General features: G+C 42.0%; 1 protein-coding gene across 4 annotated transcripts in view; it reads left to right on the forward strand.

Annotated features, from left to right (window-relative positions):
* SSH2 (slingshot protein phosphatase 2) overlaps positions 1-25,252 on the forward strand; it is a 343,919-nt gene that overhangs the window by 267,373 nt on the left and 51,294 nt on the right. For all 4 annotated transcript variants that reach the window (XM_089683046.1, XM_089683047.1, XM_089683049.1 and 1 more), the window contains 2 exons: positions 16,697-16,800; positions 19,650-19,714. In XM_089683046.1, the coding sequence (XP_089539172.1) occupies positions 16,697-16,800; positions 19,650-19,714 (169 nt within the window). The remainder of the gene's footprint in view (positions 1-16,696; positions 16,801-19,649; positions 19,715-25,252) is intronic.

Consider the following 25,252-nt stretch of genomic DNA (forward strand, 5'->3'; position numbering starts at 1 on the left):
TGATCTAAATGGAATGATAATGGAAACCCAGCAGGCTGTGGACTGGCTTCATATTTATTGAAAAGACAAGCCGCATGGACCATTGTTTTTAGCTTTGCCCTCTCCTCTACTGGTGCAAGGGGGTTGGGGAGATCTTAGGGATGCACAGCAAAATAACATCTGTATTTTTAATCAGCCAAAATAACCTCTTCTGCAGTCTGTACGTTTCATTCTGAAGTTTTTTATATATGTAGCATTTATTCATTTGGTCTGATAAGCAGAGCATAGGCTTGGAAGAAATTTCCACTGCTGGAAGTTTTAGGCTTTTTGATTGATATAGCCGGTGATCTTGCCATGAAGGTTGTTAAGGCACTTCTGTATAAGGGTGATATTTCTTTGGTCCTGTCTCCCGGGTGCTTTCTTACATTGTCACGATGTCAGACAGACTTCTGATGGAGACTGCAAGTGGCTGTTCAAACATTACCCAAGCATGGTCCAGTTTTATCACCCCCCCCCCCCCCCATGAAACCCACCATGATAAATGCCAAGTGATCAACACATTCCACACTATGATCCACTACTGTCCATCAGACACATCCCTAAGAAATGCCGACGACACGCAAATCTATCTCTCTACCCCTCACCTCACCCCTTCAGTTTCCACCCGTATCACAAGCCTACTGAGCGACATATCGGTTTGGATGTCACTCCACTTCCTCAAACTAAATCTTTCCAAAACCGAGCTCCTAGTTTTCCCCCCAGCCTGCCCCCCCCCGACTTCTCCATCAAGACCAACAACACCACCATCAGTCCCTCCCCTCAAGCCAGAGTACTAGGTGTCATCCTAGACTCCAATCTGTCCTTCCAGCCCCAGGTCCATTCACTGACACACTCATGTAGACTTCACCTCCGCAACATCTCCAAAATACAACCGTTCCTAACCCCAGAAACTACTAAGCAACTCATTCCCTCATTATATCACACCTCGACTACTGTAACTCCCTCCTCATCGGCTTACCTCACCGCAGGCTATCCCTGCTTCAGTCTATCTTGAATGCTGCGGCCAGACTCATCCACCTTACTAACTGCTCCGTATCCGCCACCCCCCTCTGCCAATCCCTCCACTGGCTTCCGATTGCCCAAGAGATAAAATTCAAAATGCTAACATTGACGTACAAAGCCATTCATAATACTGCCCCAAACTACATCACCGATCTGGTTTCCAAATATGAACCCAAAGCGTACTCTCCGCTCCTCGCAAGACCTCCTACTCTCTAGTTCCCTGGTCTCTTCCTCCCATGCCCATCTCCAGGACTTCTCCAGGGCTTCCTCCATCCTCTGGAACTCCCTACCCCAACCCATCAGACTATCACCTACTCTCCTCCCCTTTAGGCGCACCCTGAAGACCCATCTCTTCAGGGAAGCCTACCCCGCCCTCAGCTAATTACTGAACTCCTCCACTCTTCCTACCACTCCATCCCCCACAGCTATTTCCTCCTGTACCACTATCCCCTCCCTCCTAGATTGTAAGCTCCAAGGAGCAGGGCCTTCAAACCCCTTGTGTATTGCACTGTATTGTTACTGTACTGTCTCGTGTACTGTCTCCTATTATAATGTACAGCACTGAGCAATCTGTTGGTGCTGTATAAATCCTGTAAAATAATAATAATGCCAGACAATCATTCATAGGATGCATGTCCAGAAGGTAGCTAACAAGACTGCAGGAGATTGGAATTGTTGAAACCAAAAAAGTGGCAAGGCAATTGTTACACAGTGCTTCATCAAACTAAGTGGCATTCAGTTTACACCCACTAGGTTAACTATGATATGTTACGTTGCAGGGAATGTCTATATGAAAGCCCAGGGTGGATGAGATCTCACCAAAACTGCCATATGGTTGGTGGTCTGCCAGGCTTCAGGTTGAACGGTTCTTGGGATCTGAGCTGTGAGGCATTGTGATATCTACTGGCTCTTTCAGTGCTTGTTAGAACCTTTTTTTCTTTTCATTTAAATGTGACTTCCTCTTATATGTCAATATTATCTCACCTTATTGATATCTGACACCGTCACATTATGTATTGAGATATTTATGGTGCTTCAACCTGAACGTCCGTGTGGAATTCCCCAGCCTTTATTCATTTGTATGTTTTAGATCTGCCTGGTGTTCTAAAGTTCGAAGTGGTCTTTAGTGCCCATGTACTGCTCCTGTTGAATGTGCCCACCATCTAGTCAGTGGATGAGAGTCATAGAAATGAAAACAAAGCTCCATTTAAGTAGCTAATTTTAAGTGGTTGTGCCGGCCTGACTTTTGCTTTCATGGTTCCTTGATCACTGTGAATACTCTACACTTAACTGGCCTTTCAAGAGGCAGAGAACTGTTTAAATCGAGTCACACATCCCTAAAGTAGAAGACATTCAATCAGTCAGGATCTCTCAGCAACGTTTACTGAAGCTAGAAAGTTGCAAGTCGGAAAAGTCATTTCCAGGTTTCTTCTAAAAACAGTGACAACTATCCTCTCGTACATACTTGCCTTCAGTGCTTGGACACTTTTCAAAATGTAAATGTATGTGAGAAAATGTTAAAGCCACAAAATAGACCAGATCCATCAGTATGATATTTATATAATGCAGGGTATTTACAGTATCACAAAACTTTTTGCCAAATTGGATGTAGGCTGTGTAAATGGACACGAGTCCGTTGCATGTGCCGCTTCATAGATGATAATGGTGGGTCCGATCCAGTCCGCCTGAAAAAAATGGACAATTGGATCGCTAATGTGAAAGAGGCCTTATTCTTGGGTTTAGTGATGTTTTTAGGTTATCCATGCACATTTTGAATTGCAGCCAATTCCTTTCGGCTCTGTCAACACCATTTGGCTCAACAAAGTTCAATAGAAGATACAACTGGGTAGACTTGATCAGTTTGACCTTCTGCTGGTTTTTGCCTGATTTCCTATAAATTGGTGGACTGTGTGTGCCTTGGTGCGGGGGTACTGATGGATCCTGGTTCTGATGCATTGTTGCACAGGACACACTTAACGTTTTTCAGGACTTATTTGGTATTCATGATGTTCAGTAGTGACAGGCCACTGCTTAGTTCAGACAAAGTCAATGGGGGCTTGGTTCTTTTTTCAGCTGGGATGTTTTAGACATACCAGGGCTAAATATAGAGTTCTCCATGTTTGACTAATATGGAGAGGGACAGTATAGTGACCTTAGCCCATCTTGCCAACAGTTTACAGTAGACGTCCGGTCTTTTGCACTAAATCAATTCATGAGTAACAGTGCAATGCTGCAGCTGCCCATAACGGCAATATTTAATCAGTTGTATGTATTGCTGAAAAAAAATTACAATTTTTTTTTTATAACTGGCTCCATGCATTATACAATTTTCTTTAGAAAATTGCTTTAGATTTACCAAAAACCATATAATAGGAGGGCAAACCTAAACAACACTCATTTGTATCCAATTAGGTAAGCCCTTGCACTACATAGCTGAAGGTAAATCTAAAGGACATTGGGCAGAAATTGAACAGAAAATTGTATGGTGTATAGCCAGGCTACGATCCAAACTTTTGTGCTGCTTTGCAACAAACTGAAGACTGGCAGACCTCTGAGACATTCTTTAGTTACTTTAACATTTCATGCAATTTACCTTTCCTTGGATGTGGTGGCTGAATTCGTTTTTGGTTTTAACACTCGTTGATCCTGCCAGGAGATATTTCCTGTCCTGGGTCGACTAGGAGGAGCAGGATTGTCGCAGTAGGAAGGGCGTTTGTTATACCTGTACAGCACCACCTCCTTGTAACAGAGTGGGCTGGTGTTTTGTAGTCAGTGGAAATAGCTGGGAACAATGCTAGCTGATTACTGTTTACAGACGAAGAGCGCACAGCAAGTTATCGGCTCTCAAGATATTTGGCTGAATTTTTTTTTTTGTGTAAAATTATTGCCCTTGTCAAATAGATTGTGTGTGTGTGTGTGTGTGTATATGTGTATATATCTATATATATATATATATATATCTATATATATATATATATATATATATATATATATATATATATATATATATATATATATATATATATATATATATATATATATATATATATGGGGGCAGATAACACTTTGAGCTGTCATTTCTCTTTGCTGACCCCAGTTGCTGGCTTAAGTTAGGCATACGGATTTAAATACAGCAGGTTCAACAGGGACCTGCCGAATTTTGATTACATGTGTGGTCCTGCCTATTTAACATGAGTTGTTCGGTAGATCAAATTTCCTATTGAGCGGGACTGTTGGAAAACTTTAATGTGATCAGCTGCTGCAGCCAATCAGCTTTTGCGCTGATCAGTGTATTCTGACTGTCAGAATACAATAGCATAGTGGGCGAATTGTGGATGGGGAATCTGTGTGGGTTTTTTTTTTTTTTTGTTTTGTTTTCATTCAGTAATTTACAAAACAAATCCTTGATATAGATATATATATATTCAGGTACCATCCATTTTACACAGCGCTTTGCACATATATATTGTACATTCACATCAGTCCCTAACCCTCAAGGGGCGTACAGTCTAAAGTTCCTAACTCACATTCATACATATGCATACTAGGGCCAATTTAGACAGGAGCCAATTAACCTACCAGCATGTCTTTGGAGTGTGGAAGGAAACCGGAGTACCCAGATGAAACCCACGCAGGCACAGGGAGAACATGCAAACTGCAGGCAGGTGGTGCCATGGTTGGGATTCGAACCGATGACCCTAGTACTGCCAGGCGGAAGTGCTAATCATTTAGCCACTGTGCTAAATGTGTATATATCTATATCAGTTTCTGTGATGATCGGTCTTGGGGTCGGGTAACACCATAAAAACGCAGTCCAGATACATTCCGGATACGTTTCCGCATGCGCGTTTCTGATGTATTTTCTGTGCTTTCTGGTTCATTTTTTCCCCTCTCCTCTTCAATTTAAACAGGGACATGTGCATTCTAATGCGTTTTTGATGAGTTTTACTACATTCCAGTACAGTTCTGTGAAGGAAAAATGCAGCCTGTTCTACTTTTTTTTTTTTTTCCTGCAACCAGAACGCACTGGAACTGCAAGCACTGATGTGAACTATGGCATGGACAACCATAAAACCTACTTTCTGTGCGTTTTGAATGCAGAAAAAAAGCACAAACGCATGTAATGTGAACTGGCCCTAAAACACAAGAGTATTTTCTTTGTCTTGTCATTTTCCACATCCAGCAAATGTATTGCAATTCCTGTAAATGTCATAACCCCAACAGTCCATTTCATAATCTCACTGTATATTATTCACCCTGCCGTGTAGGATTGTCTTGCATTGAAGCATGTGACCTCCGTTTTCTTCCAGAAGGATTTCTCAACTCGTGACAACACAGCTGTTTTTTGAATGAGATGCTTAAATATTCGTCTGCCTTGTCGGTCAGTTACGGGGGATGAACTCCTGAAACCATTTTGTAAAAATGTAGCCCCTCATTAGAACCAACTCCACAGGAACCAGGCAACCGATAAGAGGCTTGCAATTATCTTTTGTTTAAAGTAGAACTAAAAGCAAAATGTTATCCGATTAGTGACTGGCCATGCCTGTTTTACAAGAGCCCGTTGTTTGAAGGGACAAGCTGGAAAACTTGTCAACCAGTGGCTGCAGCCACTGATCAGTGTATTCTGACAGCGGAAAGTCCCCGCTGTCAGAAATACCGTGTTACAGTGGGTGGGATTCCTCCATCCACCTCATTTGCTTGGATAGAGGTATCAGTTAGTATTTTTTTGCTCAGCCTGCTAGCTATGGCCACCTTAAGGCTAGGTCCACACCTATGCAGTTTGTGGTTTGATCCATTTCTGCAGTGCTTTTTGCGGTGCACTTTTTGCACATGCGATTTTGATGCGTTTTTTTCTTTTCTAGTGCAAAAATGTACTACATTATTTTCTGCAGTGTTTCCATTGAAATCTGTAGAACCAAAAACACAACTTTTTGCATTTAAAAAAAGGCCTTGACCCTTTCCAAAAAACGCATCGGGTGAGAACGTGGAGATGTGAACTTGTCCCATAGGAAATCATGATAAATGGACTGTAGGGTGTTTCTGCAAAACGCTGTGGAAAATGCGTAGGTGTGAACCTGTACTTAGGGAGGGTCATAACACCTTTTTTGTTTTTTGTTTTTTTGCCACCTGTGTTAAAGGGACTTCCTGTTGTGGTATTGAGTCAGGAAATGAAGGGAAAATGTCCCCAAAGAGAGAGAAATCCATGGCATCCACCAAAAATGGTGTCCCCATTGCATGATTTTTCTTTTTTTCTGTACTTCTGACAGCCAAAAAATTTGGATTTTCTTTCAGTTTTGCTCTTGGTGTTAAGGGTCACCAGGACAGATAGACAGGGGGAATCTCCCTAATAGAGAGACAGCAATAAAAACCTGACAGGTGTTCTTATCCCTCTCCACTCCCAAAATGTTAAAAAAATAAGTTGCTTTAGCTTTACCTTGGCAAGTACATATTCTCTGCTGGGCTATTTAAAGGAGAAACTAATAAAAAAAATGTGGAAGCTATTATTCCTCAGTGCTTGTTGTCACCTCTAGTTGCCTGGCAGTCATGCACAACTTCAGATTTCATTACCTTCTGACCACTGACCCAGTAACAAGCATACAGCCAGTGAAGTCGCCGCAAGCGATATACTAAGTATTAGGACAGCAGCCAGACAGCTTGCATTTTCAGTGACAGATTTCTTTAGGAATAGACAGCTGCAACAAAATTATTTCATGATCCTGTTAGGTCAGTAGATCTATACAATTGGGTGAAACGCGTCGAGGGAAATTGGCAGGGACTGAGCTTAAGCTGGGAGCTTTGAATGAGCTAATGGTTCACATTTACAGAGTGCAGCCTGTGCTTCATATAGTGCCAACTAAATTTGCATCTCTTGGTCTTGACCATACATAATCTATATTTCCAGAACTCTGATAGTATGCAAGCATTCCAAAGGTAAAATAGTGCTGACAGCTGTGTCCCAGCATGCTGGAAAATATCTGTGTTATAGTCAGAAATACAGTACAAATGTTTTTCAGCACATAAGATTTTACCATCATAAATACTAACAATGGTTACTTTGGGTGCGTGTCAGTTCCTTCCAGATCGAGCCATTCTAGTAGTTGTCATTGTCATTATGAAGGAACTACGTCTGTATGGTCGATGTAAGTGTCAGGCTATGTATTTCCTGTTTGGTAGAAGTCGAGTCCTGATAGAAGGTCTAAGGATACATAACGTGCCAAAAGTGATGTAAAATGTTTAAAATGGTGTTTTAGTATCACAGTTTAGAAGCATTTAGAAGCCAGCTGCTTTGTCTTGAGTTCACGCTCAGGGATGATATCGCTGTCACTCCAGTGACTGTCCCTGTGGGGAGGTGAAAGTGCAGACCTAGTTTTATGTTTTTTTCCTTATTAAATTCTCTGAGGGTGACTTGTGTTGTATCTGTTCAGGGTTTGACAAGCTCCTTTCTGTCCCTGAATCCTCTCAGTACAGTGCGGAGCCGTTTTCCCGAGGAAAGAGTTAATGTACAGAGCTGCCCTTTCAAGTCCCGCGCACATGCTGAGGTCTTTGGTTCACAGATGTTTCAAGCAAATATACATTTTTACAGAAAGTGTTCCCACGCTTCAGTGTACGGCGTCATATTGCTGTCCGTTAACAGTTTCCCTTCATCACCAGGAATCAATTTAATCCTTTTTGTATTACTATGTCATTACATTTAATTAAGAGAATCGTTAAAATATGGGCTTGTGTTCTAGTTTTTTTTAATGTATTTTTATTAAATTAAAAAAATCAAGGGTACAATACAATGAAACACCCATAGTTTATCCTTCACACTTGAGATGACTGAACATGCAGTCCACTGATAGCCGCACATATCTGAGGTTGTCCATTTATAACATCAGACGTTGAACATGACAACAGATAACGGAAGAGATGATAGCTGTATTCCGGTAGTTTACAATCACTCTTTATTCATAGGGCAATATTCTTAGGCTGGCAAAAGACGGATCGATTTTCAGAAATATGCTGTGCACATGTACTTTTTTTTTTCCCCAGAAAAATTGCTCAATTTCCCCATCAACACAGTCAGTGTTGATGGGGGAATCCCTCCCACGGAGCCATTGTGTTTTCCCAGTGTGAAGAGCCCTCTCTACCAGGAGAACACAGTGACTACTGCTAGCAGCTATAATACCTGCTTGCAATAATCTCATGTAACTCTTGACAGGCTGGATGTACCAAAGTTGATTGATCAATTTGGGTACATACAGCCTGCCCATACATGCTTCGAATCTTGGCCCGGCCAAGATTCGAACGGTCTATGGTCGCCTTTAGAGGTCTCATATTATGCTATAGCTAAGTCATTCAACTATTGGTCTGAGACCTGGTCAATGAAAGTCTGGAATCTAGGTCTTGACAACATATCAGAAGTGGTGTTGGAACCCATGGGAAATAAAGGAAAGGGATGAGAAAAAGAAGTATGGTTGTTTTTCTCCCAAGTAAACAGAGGAAAGGAAAAAGAGTAGCAGGGAAAGTGGTGTAGAAGAACGGGACAGAGTGACACAAAGACCAGATGCCAAGGAATGGGCTTTGAATAGGGGAGAAGTGGATGAACAACATGATCTCCTCCTCTGGTCATAGAACCTATTGCATTCTGTGGTAGCAATGTAGGGGCTTTTCTGAATGGAGGAGAGGACAGGAAGGGGTGGGTGGCCATCAGGACTTCAATGTTAGAGGAGGTCTACCCTTCAGCAGGATGAAGAGTACCTGTCATCACTGCAGGGAACATTACTACACTAAGGTGCAATCAGCAAGACATTGGATACACTTCATTAGAGATAAGTGATGTTACTGAACCTGTTTCCCAGAAACTATTTTCTTCATGGAAATGGAATGGTTGACTATCTGTGTAGCAGGAGGATGTGTCTTAATAAAAGATGACGTGACAGCAATGAGGATCCTTCAGTTGGATCACCTGCTGGTAGGAAACACTGGCTGCAAGTTGCTCTTAGAACACTTGATATTCTAGCGTAGGTACCTACCTTGTTTGCCCTTTCAGAAGGATCCAGTGTTGTGTGCATACTGTATCTGTGCAGACTGGTAATGCAGCCCGACTCTTGGCACCCACCATGATTAGGCCACAGCTTTTTAGGCTGAACTCCATGTGCATTGAAGTAATGCTTGGGAAAATGTGTTTGGTCTCATTACTATAATGCGTTAACACATGAATGTATGTATGTTCTAGTACAGGGATCATTTTTGGTGGAAAATAGAACACCTGGTGGAAACTAGTGAAACAAATTTACTTTATCCTCATGTTTCCATTGTGGTGTTGAGTCCAGATCCCAATGCTGCACATTTTTAAATGCAACATTTCTGGTACTTATCAGACCAAATAACCAATTCATATTTTTTTCTGTTACTCTGAGGACCCTTTTTATGTTACCTGTTAATAAATACTTTTATTTTCACAGTTTAATGGATATGGTGAAAATTCACTTTGCAAAGCGTACCCAATCACATGTAAGAAAACTAAAAACAAGATTTGTGCTACATGATTTGGATGGTTGAAGTCAGCAGAGCTTCACCTCATTCACTGCAAAGTAAATAGTCTACATTTTCTGTAGAATATCAACCCCTGAATTGTCAGCATTGACTTGTAGCGGGTTTGGTAAAGAACATTGTACAGATAGCTAGTGGAAATCGAAGGCAGAGCACAAATTAAATGAAATTAGAGACTGCGTGTGCTTACTTCATCTCTAGTCTCCGTAAAGCCTTCAGTGATCTATGAAGATTATGATAATCTGTGTTCTGTGCTGAATTTGTGACCACAGTGTTTACTGATGAAATCATCCTTCAGATTCCATCTGGGGCCCCGTGACATTGTCCAGAATCCTTCATTGACATAGAAGAGCCCAGTTCTTGAAGTCAGAGGAAGGTTGTGAAATGAGTTTACTATAAGAACTCTGTTGTGGAGGAAATGGCCAGATTCACTGCTCATCTTTTTTGCAGAATTTTCTCATGCTGCAACCTCAGTAGAGGATTCACTTTTAGTTACGTAACTAGTAATGACACAACAGTAGAGTGGTAAAACCAAGTGACCGTAACATGTTTGGAAATGTTTTCAGTGGAGTTTGGGTAATGAAGTTAAATATGCTAGTTTGCATAATACAGTTACAGAAAAAAAGTATTTCTGAGGATAAGAACTATTCAAAGAATATCCATGGGACTAATCTACATCAACATGAAAGCATGAGGTTTTTTCGGAGAGTTTGGTAGCCACTCATCCAACTTGGCCTGTCATCGTAGAGGTCTGAATACGGTGGAGGTGGGCACAGACATTGCACAGCTCCTGTCGACTACCAGAGATCTTACACAGAAATGGCATAGATGGAAAAGTATTCCAGCTGTTTAGGAGATTTTGTTTTTTTTTTTTGGGGGGGGGGGGTTTAAATGTAATAAATATTGGGGTAGATTTGGAAATTTTGTCAGCTCCCTCATTGGAAACTATAGCTATGTAGCTTTTTTTTTTTTTTCTAGGTTGAACATTCTCACTGCTGTTAATATTAAGAGCATTGCAGAGCTCCTATTTCTATTTGTATGGTTGGCTTTGCAACACTTTAACAAGTTTTTCAGTGTAGTAAAGGAGGTGAGGAGGGCAGTTCAGGCAGCTGTCCCAGCATTGCTTACTCAGGAGCCACGGCTATTGGGTTCTTTGGTGGGCATCTACCTGTTGGTTTAAGACGGCCGAACATGGATTGAAATTTAGCCAGTTCAGCAGGGACCTGACAAATTTCGATCCATGTATGAGCTGGCTGGTTGTACACAAGTCGATCTATTGGTCAACTTGTGTACAACCAGCCTGTCGTCTTTTTTTTTTTTTTTTTTTCCCCCAAACGATTAATGCCATTGGCAACGTGCCAGCAGAACTAGTGCTGCAGGAGGGATTCCCCCGTTATACTGACTGTGTTTATAGGGAAATCGAGCAATTTTCTTTTCTTTGACTGGTTTTGGAAAGATATAATTGCTTAATCTGTGGCCTGCTTTAGACATTAGATTGTTACTGGATTGGGGAATGGTTTTATATATATTTGGCTTGATTAGTTTGCTACCCCTGGCAAAAGTCCACCACAGTAAGAAAATATAAAATACATTGGTCCTCATTGGTAGCCATGGCTTCCTTGTATCATTAACAGCTGATACAAATTAAGCCAGGGGTCTCCAAGCTTTCTAAACAGCCAGTTTACTGTCCTTCTGGCTTTAGGGGCCGGACTGGGGCCAGTTGGAGTAAAAAATGCCCCGGTGTCAGTGAAAGTAAGTGTCACATCATTGTTTAGTTGGAGAATGTGTCTCTCATTGTTGGTAGGAGTGGGAGGAATAGTGCCTCATCAGTGGTGTCAGTGGAAGGCATAGTGCCTCATCATTGGTGTCAGTGGGAGCAATAGTGCTTCATCATTGGTGTCAGTGGGAAGAATAGTGCTCCACCATTGGTGTCAGTGGGAGGAATAGTGCTCCACCGTTGGTGTCAGTGGGAGGAATAGTGCTCCACCGTTGGTGTCAGTGGGAGGAATAGTGCTCCACCGTTGGTGTCAGTGGGAGGAATAGTGCTCCACCGTTGGTGTCAGTGGGAGGAATAGTGCTCCACCGTTGGTGTCAGTGGGAGGAATAGTGCTCCACCGTTGGTGTCAGTGGGAGGAATAGTGCTCCACCGTTGGTGTCAGTGGGAGGAATAGTGCTCCACCGTTGGTGTCAGCGGGAGGAATAGTGCTCCACCGTTGGTGTCAGCGGGAGGAATAGTGCTCCACCGTTGGTGTCAGCGGGAGGAATAGTGCTCCACCGTTGGTGTCAGCGGGAGGAATAGTGCTCCACCGTTGGTGTCAGCGGGAGGAATAGTGCTCCACCGTTGGTGTCAGCGGGAGGAATAGTGCTCCACCGTTGGTGTCAGCGGGAGGAATAGTGCTCCACCGTTGGTGTCAGCGGGAGGAATAGTGCTCCACCGTTGGTGTCAGCGGGAGGAATAGTGCTCCACCGTTGGTGTCAGCGGGAGGAATAGTGCTCCACCGTTGGTGTCAGCGGGAGGAATAGTGCTCCACCGTTGGTGTCAGCGGGAGGAATAGTGCTCCACCATTGGTGTCAGCGGGAGGAATAGTGCTCCACCATTGGTGTCAGCGGGAGGAATAGTGCTCCACCATTGGTGTCAGCGGGAGGAATAGTGCTCCACCATTGGTGTCAGCGGGGGGAATGGTGTCTCATCATTGGTGTCAGTTGGAAGTAGTGTCCCAAGACCTGATAAAGGCATGCAAAGGGCTGCATCTGACCCGAAGTTCACAGTTTGGAGACCACTTTTCCTAGAACAAAGCAAGTACAAAAAGGCACATTGGGTGCTCCAGGTTTCTAAAATAGACCCTAATGTTTATTTTCTCCAAAACTGAATGTTGGACGACCTGCATGGATATCAACAGCCACTGATTTCTAAGGTACTCGTATGTTTATATCTCAAGCACCTGAGTCAGTACAACATAAAATTCCGGTGTATTTCCCTGGTCCGGATGCACAGGTGCTGGATATGGCTGCCAATAGAAATCAATGGCTGTATGTGGCTATATGCTGGTACTTGCATAATTATGCGCACAGACGTACCCTACTGTGTTGTTTGGATTTTACACCCACCATTCAGAAGTTATCATTTGAGGACTCCATATACTAAAAGCTGCTTCATCTGCTGATCTATGCCCTCATATCTGTGAAATAGACTATTGGGGCTTATTATTGCCCATCGTTCATGACGGGTTGCCCACACGTGCAAAAAAGAAAAAAAATTGCATAAGACACATCTATGGTTGTAAGATAGTGTAATGTATTTCTGGTTTTGTCCATGTCCCATCTTCTCTGATAGTCACAGCAAAGGACCAAAGACGTTACATCAGTTCATTCAACGTGCCCCCCATATTCTGGTTTCTGGATGCACTCTGTAGCAGTTGTATAATTGCACATTTTATTTGTATTGTGGTGTTTTGTGGTGGAAGGAAGGCTCCCCAGTGAGGCCACCTCAGCATGGCGTCATATGACTTCCTCACCAGCTGGACTCCTCTCATGTAATGTGACTGAGCTTTGCAGCCGGGAAGCTTCTCATGTTATTTAGCAATATTAAAATGGTTTCCTCTTTCTTTCGAAATGTGAGGCGGAAAAGCATCATTTCTGGGCCTGTGCCTGCTCTGCTGTGGCTTGAACCCAAGGTTATGGGAACCGAGTTGGCATACGCGGATGTTTCACACAGACCAGGTGTTTGTCGGGCCCTTTATTTTCCACTTTTTGAAATAGGGAAGTTGTTATTCAAACAAAACTTTATACCTCTCCAAATGAAGACGGCACAATGGCATTAAAGTGCTTTACCTAGTACATCAAAATACGAGCTAAACAGAAATCCTGAAACTGGCAAATACACCAACCGGCCCGGCAATCTTTTATTATTTCTTTTGGCGTATCTCGTATACAAAGCCATTTCTTTTAATTTGTTGGAGAATCTATGGCAGTGACCGCCCTCCTCCTCCTTCAATTAATCTGCATGGATAAGAAGTGTTCTTTCTTCTTGTGACACCTGCAGCAAATTATGTAACAGCCGTTTCAGTGAATAAGGAGCATATCTGAGGCTGATTTAGAGTGATTAGTAAAGAAAGGCCTGTGACAGGCTCTTGTTACTCTGAAATCCCAGGCAGCTGTGACTCCTCCAGCACAGCAGTTCAATTCCAGGGCACCCCTCAAATACCGAACATGCTGCAGCACAGCTCTGCCTGCAGTGCGATAACACGGCCATCTGCGGGGCCAAACACTCCGAGAAGTGTCATGAATGCGTCTGATTAATTGTTGAGTCACACATAAGCCTTCTCGGGAACACTTCATTACTTTCTACAAGTCTCATATTGCCGTAAAGGTCTATTTGACATCTTTCAGTTATTTAATGAAAACGTTCAGACTGTAACTATGGAGGATACAGTGACATGATTACACACGGGTTAGCAGTAATTCGTATTTTTTGTCCCATTTTTTCGGGTCAGTTCACACCAGAACTTCTGCACTACAGATGCATTTCTGTATGTGTGATTTTTGATGTGTTCAGGTGCACCCCCCCCCCCCCCCCCCCCCACACAAACACACACTTTTTTTTTTTTTCCCCTTCCTCTCAGTTGAGGACATGTATGTTGTGGTGCGTTTTGCCACGTTTCTGATGTGTTCCATTATGACAAAATGCAACACGTTCTTTTGTTGACCACACTGCACTGGTGTGAACAAAGGCTGTTGGAATCTGTTAAACACTCTCCACGCATTTTTGATCCAGTATAAAAATGCACTGGATTGTATCTGATGTAGACCAGCCCTCAAAGTATAATTAAAGTGTTGTATATGCAGTAAAGCACGCTTGTTATACTCACTGTGGAACCTAAGGGGTTAATCCTCTGCATTGTGTAAAAAGGCTGTTTGATCCTGTCTTTTCTGCTCCTCCTCTTGTTCAAATGTCCACGTCTTATCTCCTGATAAGACAGACTGTACCAGTCATTCTGCACATGCTCAGTTTTTTTTTTTTGTTTTTTTTTTCTTGGGAGGGTGCATGTGATCAGAGGCCCAATCAGCTCTGTAGAGAGGTCAGGGGTTTTGCATCCTTCTAGAGCAGAAAGAAAACTCCTCCTACAAGCTTTAACCAGTGCTCTGCTGAACACTGATCAAAGTCACAAGACTGCTCTAAGTGCTGATGAGAAAAGGTATTTAGCAGTTTAGTTACTAAAATAATTTCACGTCCATATTTTGTGGACCGTGGGAGACCAGATATAGTGAATGCAGGGTCTTGGGTTTAGTGACACTTTAAACCATTTTAAGAAATACTGCAAAGTTACAAAAATAATTTTGTAGATATGAACTTTTTGACTTAGAAGGAAAAAATTTAATAAGTCTTTCTCTACAGCCAAGCTGTAGATTGGTACTTTTTAAAATGTAAATGTGTGATTGGTTGTGATGGGTAGCTACTCCTTCTCCAGAGTTGTGCCGTATTATTGTGTGTGTCTGTGTGTGTGTGTGTGTGTGTGTGTGTGTGTGTGTGTATATGTGTGTGTGTGTATATATATATATATGGTCATTCAGTTTTTGAGGGCCCTCCACACGTGTACAAAGGCCAACACAACCTACCACAGTTGGTGTGATCTGTATCCACCTTGATGACCTGAAGTATTAGTGTGCAGAATTTAATTTATTGGGTTCTAAAAGTATGGAAGGGTTAGAGAGTCTTCCAGGTTTTTATTGGTGTCCTTGCTAGAGCAGCTTGCGCTCTCGTTTTCTGTAAATCGTCACCAGGGCTGATCGTGATGGAAAAAACTAAATTTTGAGTTGATGGAGGAGCACTTACTGTACATGTGTGTTGGGTTGTCATTGTAAACAAAATGGTATTTCACTGCGCCAGAGTGCCATGTATTGCCGTAAGGCCAGGATCTAGAGGAGACCTAAATATCTTACCAGTATGTTCTTATTTATTAAGGAACTTATATCGCGCCATCAATTTACACAGCACTTTACATATATGTTGTACATTTACATCAGTCCCTAACCCTCAAGGAGCGTACAATCTAAGGTATTCATATATAGACACACTAGGGCCAATTTAGAAAGGAGCCAATTAACCTACCAGCATGTCTTTGAATTGTGGAAGGAAAATGGAATACCCGGAGGAAAGCCATGCAGGCAGAGGGAGAATATGCAAACTCCATGTAGGTAGTGTCATGGTTGGGATTCAAACTTATGACCCTAGTGCTGCCAGGTGGAAGTGCTAACCATTTAGCCACTGTGCTGCCCTTGTGTGTTTTAGGGTTCGTTCACGTGCGTGTTGACATGTTTTTGCTTAAAATTCTTCAAGAATTCTTAATAAATGCCCATGAAAGTGTTTTGATTTTTTTTTTTGGGAAGTGCTTAAAGGGAAAGCAATGTAGAGGCAACAATCTATTTTGAAGCATGCTTATGGTGTGGTAGCAGACATTTTTGTGAATTCTCTGTAAGATGGATGTATATACTTTGATATTTGGTTTGGTCCAGCTCAGCTTTGCCGAATCAAAAGCTTTGCCACTGACTGCTCAATTCCTCTGCTCCTGCCTGGCACTGTCAGTTTTGCTGGCTGGCTTCCTTTTGCCGGCACACAGAAGCAAATGGTGCTACCACCCAACTCTGTACAAAAGGGAAGTGGCTGGAGCTGCTCTGTCCTGGTTCTCTATTGTTTCCCAGTGCATTCTGGGATACAGGAACCTCCACTGCCTTTCTCTCAGTGCCTAGGTAACACTTTATAAATGCTTTGTTAACATGTCATAAATGATGTAGATGTTGCTGAGGTGCTGTTACAGAGCATTACCATTGAAATCAATGGAGGAGGCTGACAAGTGTCGATGCCTAATGAAAGCGACATACTGCTTAATTTTTAACGCAACACTACAGTTTCTGTGTGTACAGCGCTGTGTGGTCCCATTATAATATCCATCGCAGGCATGGAAGGGTTGTTATGAGGATTTAAAAATGACAAATGTCACTGAAACACAGGATATTGACGCACATGTGAACGAACCCTAAGATTGATCGGTAATAAAATTTTTGACAATTATCTAGAAATGATATGTTGCAGCTTTATTAAACTGTTTTAATCTCTTCACAGCATCAGTGAAAGTTTCCTGACGGTGAAGGGTGCTGCCTTATTTCTTCCACGAGGCAATGGCTCGTCTACTCCAAGAATCAGCCATAGACGCAACAAACATGCAGGTAAGAAATACGTTTTTTTCACTTTGTGTTGTAGTGACTGGTGATGTGTGGTAAATGTCAGCACGTTACTGCAGTTGGCTTTCAGTAAGCCAGGGTTGTAATGTGTCTAGAAAGGGTTAGTCCCAGAATATTGGAAGGTTTCATGACCGTGCACAGTACAAGAACTAGTTCTGCAAGATGATTTTGTTTGTTGATGATTTTCACTGATAAGTGCATGTTTCAGCCTACCTTGAATTATGTGACATGCATCGTGTATCAGCACCAGACATGGTAGAAAAATACTATGGAGCCTGTTCTAGAGGCAACCAATAAATGCTTTCCCATCATTGTTATCTATCTCTTCTGTGTATTGACAAGATCACGGATATAATGCTATTCATGTCCTCACCTGTGTTTGCTTAATTGAAAAAAAAAAAATGTCCTCCTCTTAGAAGTATGGTTTCTATTCTTGTTTAGATTCAGACATAAATAGCCATCTATAATGGATATAATGCATTTTCCACAAGGGAGTGAGCTGCACATTGTCTGCCACATTGTCACCATCTAGTGTTCAGATCTTAATGAAAATCAAATGTTGCCTTTAGGCCCCTTTCACATGGGATGAACTCAGTTATGATCAGCAGGGGATCTGTCTGCTTATCAGAGCGGGTGGATGACAGATCTGTGTCCGCTCAGCTTCTGCAGAGTGGACACTGACAGAGACCACTCTGCTGTATGGACCGGTGGGTGTAGACTAACCCTGCTGTTCGTTTACATCCGCCTGCCTGTCAGTCCAATCTGCCTAGATGGAGTGGTAAGGACCCCTGTAACAGAACCGACCCAGACTGTGCTTGGGTACTCCTGTTAGAATACCGCTTCCCCGTCCAAACACCAACAACAGACACCACAGCTGACAATACAATACAAGACTAGACGACACCAGTCTTGAAGTAAACCAAATGGTAGACTAGATTATTTGAACACAGATACAAGATATATACACTCGGAGTAATCCCCCCTCCTTGCATAATGACACAGGGCAGCGCAATCTACATTTAGTAACAAGAGACACACAGGTATTCAAACTTCACACCAGCAGACAGTCCCACCAGGAGGGAGGGCTGCTGGAGACACAATCCCCCCCCCCCCCCCACTAAGCTAATACACATAAACACATACATCCCATAATTGCTCCCAAGCAAGACACACATTAGAACAATTGGATGCAACCACATGACATTAAACAATCAACAACCCCCCACCCCAATATTAGGACAGATCACCCTGTACCCCTAACAGGCACAGGGTGATTTACACATAAGAGGGATATGGGGAGCTGTGACAGGGGTCTCCCCACCTCTCTAAAGTGAGCTGGGTTCCATGGGCCCCCCACCCAAAGTGACTCCCGTCACAACCCCCTTCCACTGTTTGTTTTTTTGAGTTTTTTTTCAGATTGGAGGCAGTTGGGTGTAAATGGACACAAGTCTGTTTTACACCCGCCAGTACATAGGGGTGGATTGGATAGTCTGATCAGGTCCTTCTGACAAACTGACAGGTGGAACTGGTCGGACTGTTTGTGTGAAAGGTGCCTTAATCTGCAAAACTGTTCTGTTTCCATTTGCAGTCAGTTGTCCTTCATTTTCTAACCTACAGCGAGGAATCTGTTGTCATTACTTCATCTTTATCCTATCAGATACACAGTAAGTGAGCTGTAGTGTTCTAGAAAGGTTAAAGGTAAAGCTCAATTTATGTTCCAATCTTACCAATTGCCAGTTCATGCTTTTGCTACAATGCAATTGTCTACTATGTATTTAATTTGAATAAGCCATCTTGTGAATTTAAGAACCATTTTAAACTAACCCATTATGTACAGAGTAGGTAAAGCAACAAAACATTTCCCACGTTCTTTGTGTTGGGTTGAGTTATTTGTCTTTTCACATAATCTATAAACAAAGAAAATTGGACCATGAAGCTGAACTCCAGACTTTATATCGGCCTTCTGTCATCCCCTGCACAGCAGCACTCAGACTGGAAGAGGGAGGGCCAGCGCTAGGAAATTATCAGCATAAAAATGACAGGAGGAGAGGGCAGATTTCATGACCTATTGGTGTTTTTCAGCTCTTTCTTTGACCAATCTTAGCAGCTGGAAGTGGGGTAGTGACACCATTCTGTTCAACAGAGAAAGTGGTGTCACCCTCCTAGCTGTACTGTCTGGTAGAGGCATACTAGCCAACACAGTGACTAGACAGAATTACAGATCCTTTGGCAGTACAGGCATTTCAAATATGTGCATTTCTATTGTAAATGTAACTGTTTTCTTGGAGTTCAGGTTTCAGCTGTGTGCCATATTGGGTTCATCTTCATTTGGTGGACACCGAGAGATGCTGAGTGTTGTATGTCCATGTGAAAACCTTGTGTATGCAGATTGTGTGTTGGATGCTGTCCTCTATAGGTAAATGAGAATCCCCATGTCACACTGATGATCCTGCTGTAGGTGACGGTCACCGAAGTGGAGCAACTGCTTGACCTAATGGAATTTATTCCCTAGATCTGTCACCATCACTACTGACATGGAAAGGAGTGTAAAGGAAAAGTCAGCTGTGGATCTGTGCCATTATCAGCACGCTTTCTGTTCTGAATTAGGACTGTTGCACTTTGCAGATATTAATGTTCATTTATTTTATAGCTTTGAACAACACGGAGTTCAGACATTTTTGATAATCCAAAGGCATTTGTGTCGTTGGCAGGGTCACAAGCAGTAGGAGTATGCAGTCTTACGTTTTCATGACGCAATGTTTAGTTAGATTGTGTCATGTAGTTTTCTGTGTAATGAACTAGTAATGACACAGCTATACTTCCTGTGTTTTCAGGGGACCTTCAGCAACACCTTCAGGCCATGTTTACAGTGCTCCGCCCAGAGGACAACATCCGCTTGGTGAGTATTTTGTGTACATTCGGGTGTATCGCATCGCTCTCATCTCTTCCCATCCTATCACAGTCCTCCTGTACTATTACTATGCGGTATACAGTGGATGATATTCTGATTTCCTGCCAGGATCCTCGAAAATATCAAATCTTTGCGCCTAGTGTTTGGATATTTCGTTTAGCTAACATGCCTCATTTTAGCTGTATTCATTTGGTTAGTATCACAGCATACTGGTATTTATTACAGGTATTTATATAGTATCCACAATTTACACAGAGATTTGCTTATATTACATTCACAACAGACCCTCAAGGAGCTTTTTAAATGTATTGTGCCATCCTGATACACATACACATGTATTAGGGCCACTGTAGAGAGGAGCCAGTTAACCTACATGGAGTGTTGGCGAAAACCAGAGTACCCATAGGAAACCCACGCAAGCACAATGCGATCATGCAATCTCCATACAAGTGGTGTCCAGGTATGTTGTATACTCCAAAATGCACTAGCTTAAAGCAGTACTAAACTGCAGCTTGCAAAAAAAAATTTAAAAATCCCCTGCTAGGTAATGTCATAATGTGCTAGTATGCATCGCATACTAGGACATTATAAAGGACTTGCCTTAAAACAAAGCCCTGTAGCAGACATTATAAAGGACTTGTCTTAAAACAAAGCCCTGTAGCGGCGTGCTGTCCCTGCTGCAGGGGCTTCTATCTTCACCTGGTCTTACTTCCAGGTTTGCAAGCTCCGGCCATCTGACTGGCATGCGTGCAGGAGTCCCGGACCACGGCACATGTATGCTGTTCCTTCAGAGCTCTCCTAAACGGTGAAGGAGGACTTTCTATATGTGAACCCTTACCTTATAAAAAAAAAAAAAAAAAAAGACAAAAAAAATTATATATATCTTTTTTGGTGGTTTTATGACTGATCACATTAACCTCTGTTCTCAGCTGCGAAAGGGGCTTGGAAAGGAGGGGGTGGAGAAATAGCAGAACACTGATCTTCCCAGTGAAGGGCTGTTCTGCGGGGGGGTGCTCAGACACAAAGGAAAATTGTAAATTTGGAAATTAAACTGTTCGAAATTAAATTATCTGTGAATTCTCACTTTCTAAAACAACTCATCCAGTTTAAAATTGGAATGCAAGTACAAACGTGTAGCTGCATAAGAGGTGTGGGTGGAGACTGCAACAGGTGGCAGAAAAATATCAATACACTGATCTTCCCAGTGAAGAGCTGTGCAGGGGGCACGTGTTGACACAAGTTTGATCATCGGAGAACAGGCATATCTTATATTCGTGCCACACATATATCTCCATATACTGTAGGCAATCTACTAATTGTATCAAAAACGTATAACTTAAGCATTTGTGAATGTTATAATGACCACAACTTTTAGTCCTTTTATATGTGATAATATCCATGCATAAATAAAACTTGTGCCAGACAGGTGCTCCTTTTTTCTTCTGTCCACATATATTCTTATATGTGCTCCTCCACCACAGACATAGTTATACTCTCACCTCCTTCTATGACCCAAATTGAATAGGTCAAATAGAGCTTTTCTTTTTTAACTCTGGTAGGAATAAGGTATTGCTAGCTCCAGTCTCCTCCTCATTCTGCTGCAGATGATCTCGCCTCCTTCTTTATCCCGCATATCCTCCACATATGTAAACAGAAACGCTTGACCTAGTGTAGCACTCAAATACTGTATAATTTATTAAAATAAAGTGCACTCACATTTAAAAGTGTCCTGCTGGGACACCACAGTAAAAACGCCTGTCAAATATTTAATCCAATGCATTCAAGGAAATTCCGAGACGGCTGCTCGTAAACTTCCGGTTTTGCAGCTTGACGTCATAGGCCCACCCTACTCGTTATGTCACATGACTTCTTCAGTAGATCATGAGGAAGTCACATGACGGTGAGATTTTCTGCAGCAGAGTAAGGAGGAGAGTGGATCTAGAAATACCTTATACCTACCCGGGTAAAGGGAAAAGCGCTATCTAACCTATGCAATTTGGGTCATAGGAGGTGAGAGTATAACTGTATGTCTGTGGTGGAGGAACACATATAAGAATATATGTGGACACAAGAAAAAAGGACCACCTGTCTGGCACAAGTTTTTTTTTTTTTTTGTTTTTTTTGTTTTTTTTTTTATAAATGCACGGATATGATCACATATAAAGGACTAAAAGTTGTGGTCATTATAACATTCACAAGTGTTTAAGTTTATATGCTTTTGATTCACTTAGTAGATTGCATATAGTATATGGAGATATATGCGTGGCACGAATATAAGATATCACTATATATGTATAAGGAAACACATGTAAGTGTCAGCAGCACTAGTGTACACAGGAGTTTTTTTTTTTTTTTTTTTTTTTTGCACTGAAGTTTTTCTTGTATACGTTTATTGGAAAACAGGCAGGCTGTGATTCCAGCACAGCCAGAAACCTGACTACACTGAGATGAATTATCTCTCATGACCTGCCATAGTCCATTTAATAGGAAAGCAGAGAGACTCCCAGGAACACCAGGTATTTCACAAAAAGGAAGCCATAGAAAGAGAGCAGGATACTTTTTAACACAGGTATATGGTACAACAGACACATATCAGGAATATGAAGTGTTGGGGTAACACGCACTTTATTTTATGTGCTTTTTTAACATTTTTTTTAATTGAGGTCAGTCAAGTCCATTACAGACAGTGTTTGTACATTACAAGCACGTAGATTGTGTCATAACATACAAATTAAAGTAGTACCTCATACAGTTGAAGCATCTCCTAAATAGATTACTAATTTAGCTGCATGTGGAGCTTGGATTTTAGTATAGCATAATATATAGGAATCTCTGCCCAAGGGGTGTACACATCCATAAGATACTCATATTAAATAACAGGCTTTGAAGTTTCGGCCTCACGTGGGAACTTGTATTGGAGCTGTCACTGAGAGCTGCCCAAGGTTATTTAAAAGCTGCAGAAGACTGCAGACCTGTCTTCCTTGTGCACCGCACCCATTGGGATTTTCCCAAAGGTCTCCTACCTTTTATAAGACATGTTCGGAACCAGTTTTATTATGCGTTGCTTGTTTTATGTGCTCAGTATACATGTTGGCTCTCACACTCTTACTAGAATATCTATCATGATGCTTATCTTACTTTTTTCTGATGGATACTGTACATTTTCTGGAAAAATGTGAAGCAGCAGTACACATTATTGATGGTATTGGGACCTATTCACACCATATTCAGCCTTACCCAGTGCAGGCCCAACTCGTAGACAAGCCAATTCATGCACTGAAAAATATGCGTGCATTTAATTTGTTGTTGTTGCAACGCAGTACACCTCAACGCAACCTGCTGCAGTGAATAAAGATGAAAAAAGAGACCATTTCATAAAGTTGAAGAAAAAGGAAAAATTGTAAGTCGTGAAATGCGTCACTTATAACACAACGGCTCCGATCCATTCGCAGTGCACACCAGCAGCTGTGATATAACAGCCAGTGGTGTGAACGCACCCTTAAAATGTGCATGGCTGGCAGACATATTGTGGTCCAGTCCACTCTGCACCACAAAGTATCTGGTCTGGTGGTGATATAGTTCTCAGAATATTTAGGTTTTTTTACCTTTTCAAATGTGATTCCTGCCCTGATAGTTGGCTTAAAGTTGTTGTAAAGGTAAAAGGTTTCTTACCTTTTTAATGCATTCTATGGATTAAGGGGAGAAAAACCTTTTAGGTGCGGCCTCCCTAAATACTTACCTGAGCCCGATCTCAGTCCAGCACTGTACACTCTGCAGCAGCTCCTCTCCTTTCTTCTTGCTCTCATACTGTAGCAGTGGGAGCCATTTCTGCTGTCAGTCAAAACCTGTTGGGAGGTGGGTGGAGCTAAAGCCGGGCTGTGTGCCACAACCCGGTTCGGGAGGGAGCCTGCACGAGTGCCCTTACAGAAAGAGGATTCCTAAGGGGGCACTCGGCAGGGGGTGGTGGAGGAACCAGGAGCACCAGCGGGGGGCCTGAAAAGAGGATTGAGGTTGCTTTGTGCAATTCCATTACACTGAGCAGATAGGTGTGATATGTTTGTTATTTTAATGAAAAAATGTGAACCTTTAATATCACTTTCTGTGCAGACTGCATATTTTTGTTAAAATACACCTTACACAAACTTCCCAATCTACACACACACTGCAGTCATGTACCCGGGGTTTAGACGCACATCTGTAACAATGTCCACTTCTATGTACATTGTACTGGATAGCAATGTTGAGCATGTCTCTCTCCTCTGTTCTGTTTTGACGGGTGCTTAAATACCTTCATGAGGAAGCACTGTGCAGGGAAAATACCACATGTATCTCAAATTTTTCATCTACTCCATATAGACAAAATTATTTTTTTCTGAAATTCATAGTTTAGTTACAGGACTATACAGTTCTACAGCTCCTGCATTCCTATATGGTATTTTACATAGATTTTTTTTTAATCACACACTAGGGATATGAAATGTTTTAGAATGCTGGCATGACATGGCAAAGATCCTCAAACTGTGTTTTTTAAAAACTAAAGCCTCTTTCACTGGATGGTTGCCATTTCTAACATTCCAAAACTGCAATTTGTCTTTTGGGTCTTGTCTTCAATACTTTGAAAAAACTGACCTGTAAGAAGAATATGGAACAGGAAAGATAAAATAAAAAGTCAGAAAACCTTCATTCTAGTTATCTGTAAAGATTGGGGTTTAGGGCCCCCATAAATGGCTTGAATTTTGGATGATTCCCACTGAATAATGCAAAATTTAATTTGTGAGTGGCTCTGCAAGCACCACCCAGCTGAACAGAAGGCAATATAACATTCAGCTGAGCTATCAAACACAGTCACTGTTCAGTAGAACTGTTGTGTTCAGACATCCCGGAGTCCCTGAATTCAATAGCCAGTTTCCTCCATCCACGTTGTAAGCATGGATGGTAGGATCAGTTGATTTTGATTGTTCAGCCCGCACCACTATGTATGCAAGGGCCTATAGTCTTAACTTGAAGAGGTGAGGTCTCCAGGGCAGTTTGGGCCTTCAAAAGCTGAAGTCCTGGGTACAGCCTGGGCTACCAAGAGCTGAGGCCCATGGACTGATCTAAAGACTGACACGTTTTTGCAGACTTCACAAGGTGTCTGTACTTCTTCAAGAATGTTTTAGGCCAGGTTATTTTAATGTATATAATAAATGAGTAATACCACCCTACTTCACCATTTTTATTTTACCTGTACTGTTTGCCTCGCTATGCTTTGGTGATTTCTCCTGAATCTCAGCCAAGTGATCTGGTCCATTATTTACTTCTAGGAATGCTGCTTCCCCATTTCTACCATTTTTAAATAAAATTAGCTGTCTCTCTGCCTCTGTAAATAATTGAGGCCAGAGTCCTCCAAAGACCAGGAAGAAAATGTTGCGTTTTATCCCCCACCCCCAACTCTCATTGCTTTTGGCTTCTTATTTGGCATGGATTTGCTGTTTCTTTTCTCTTCTCTATACTACTGATGCAAGTCAGCTTCTTGGAATCACAATT

This window comes from Staurois parvus, unplaced genomic scaffold (genome assembly GCF_062004578.1).
Source record: "Staurois parvus isolate SC_StPar_1 unplaced genomic scaffold, SC_StPar_1.0 ptg000299l, whole genome shotgun sequence".
Classification (NCBI taxonomy): Eukaryota; Metazoa; Chordata; class Amphibia; order Anura; family Ranidae; genus Staurois; species Staurois parvus.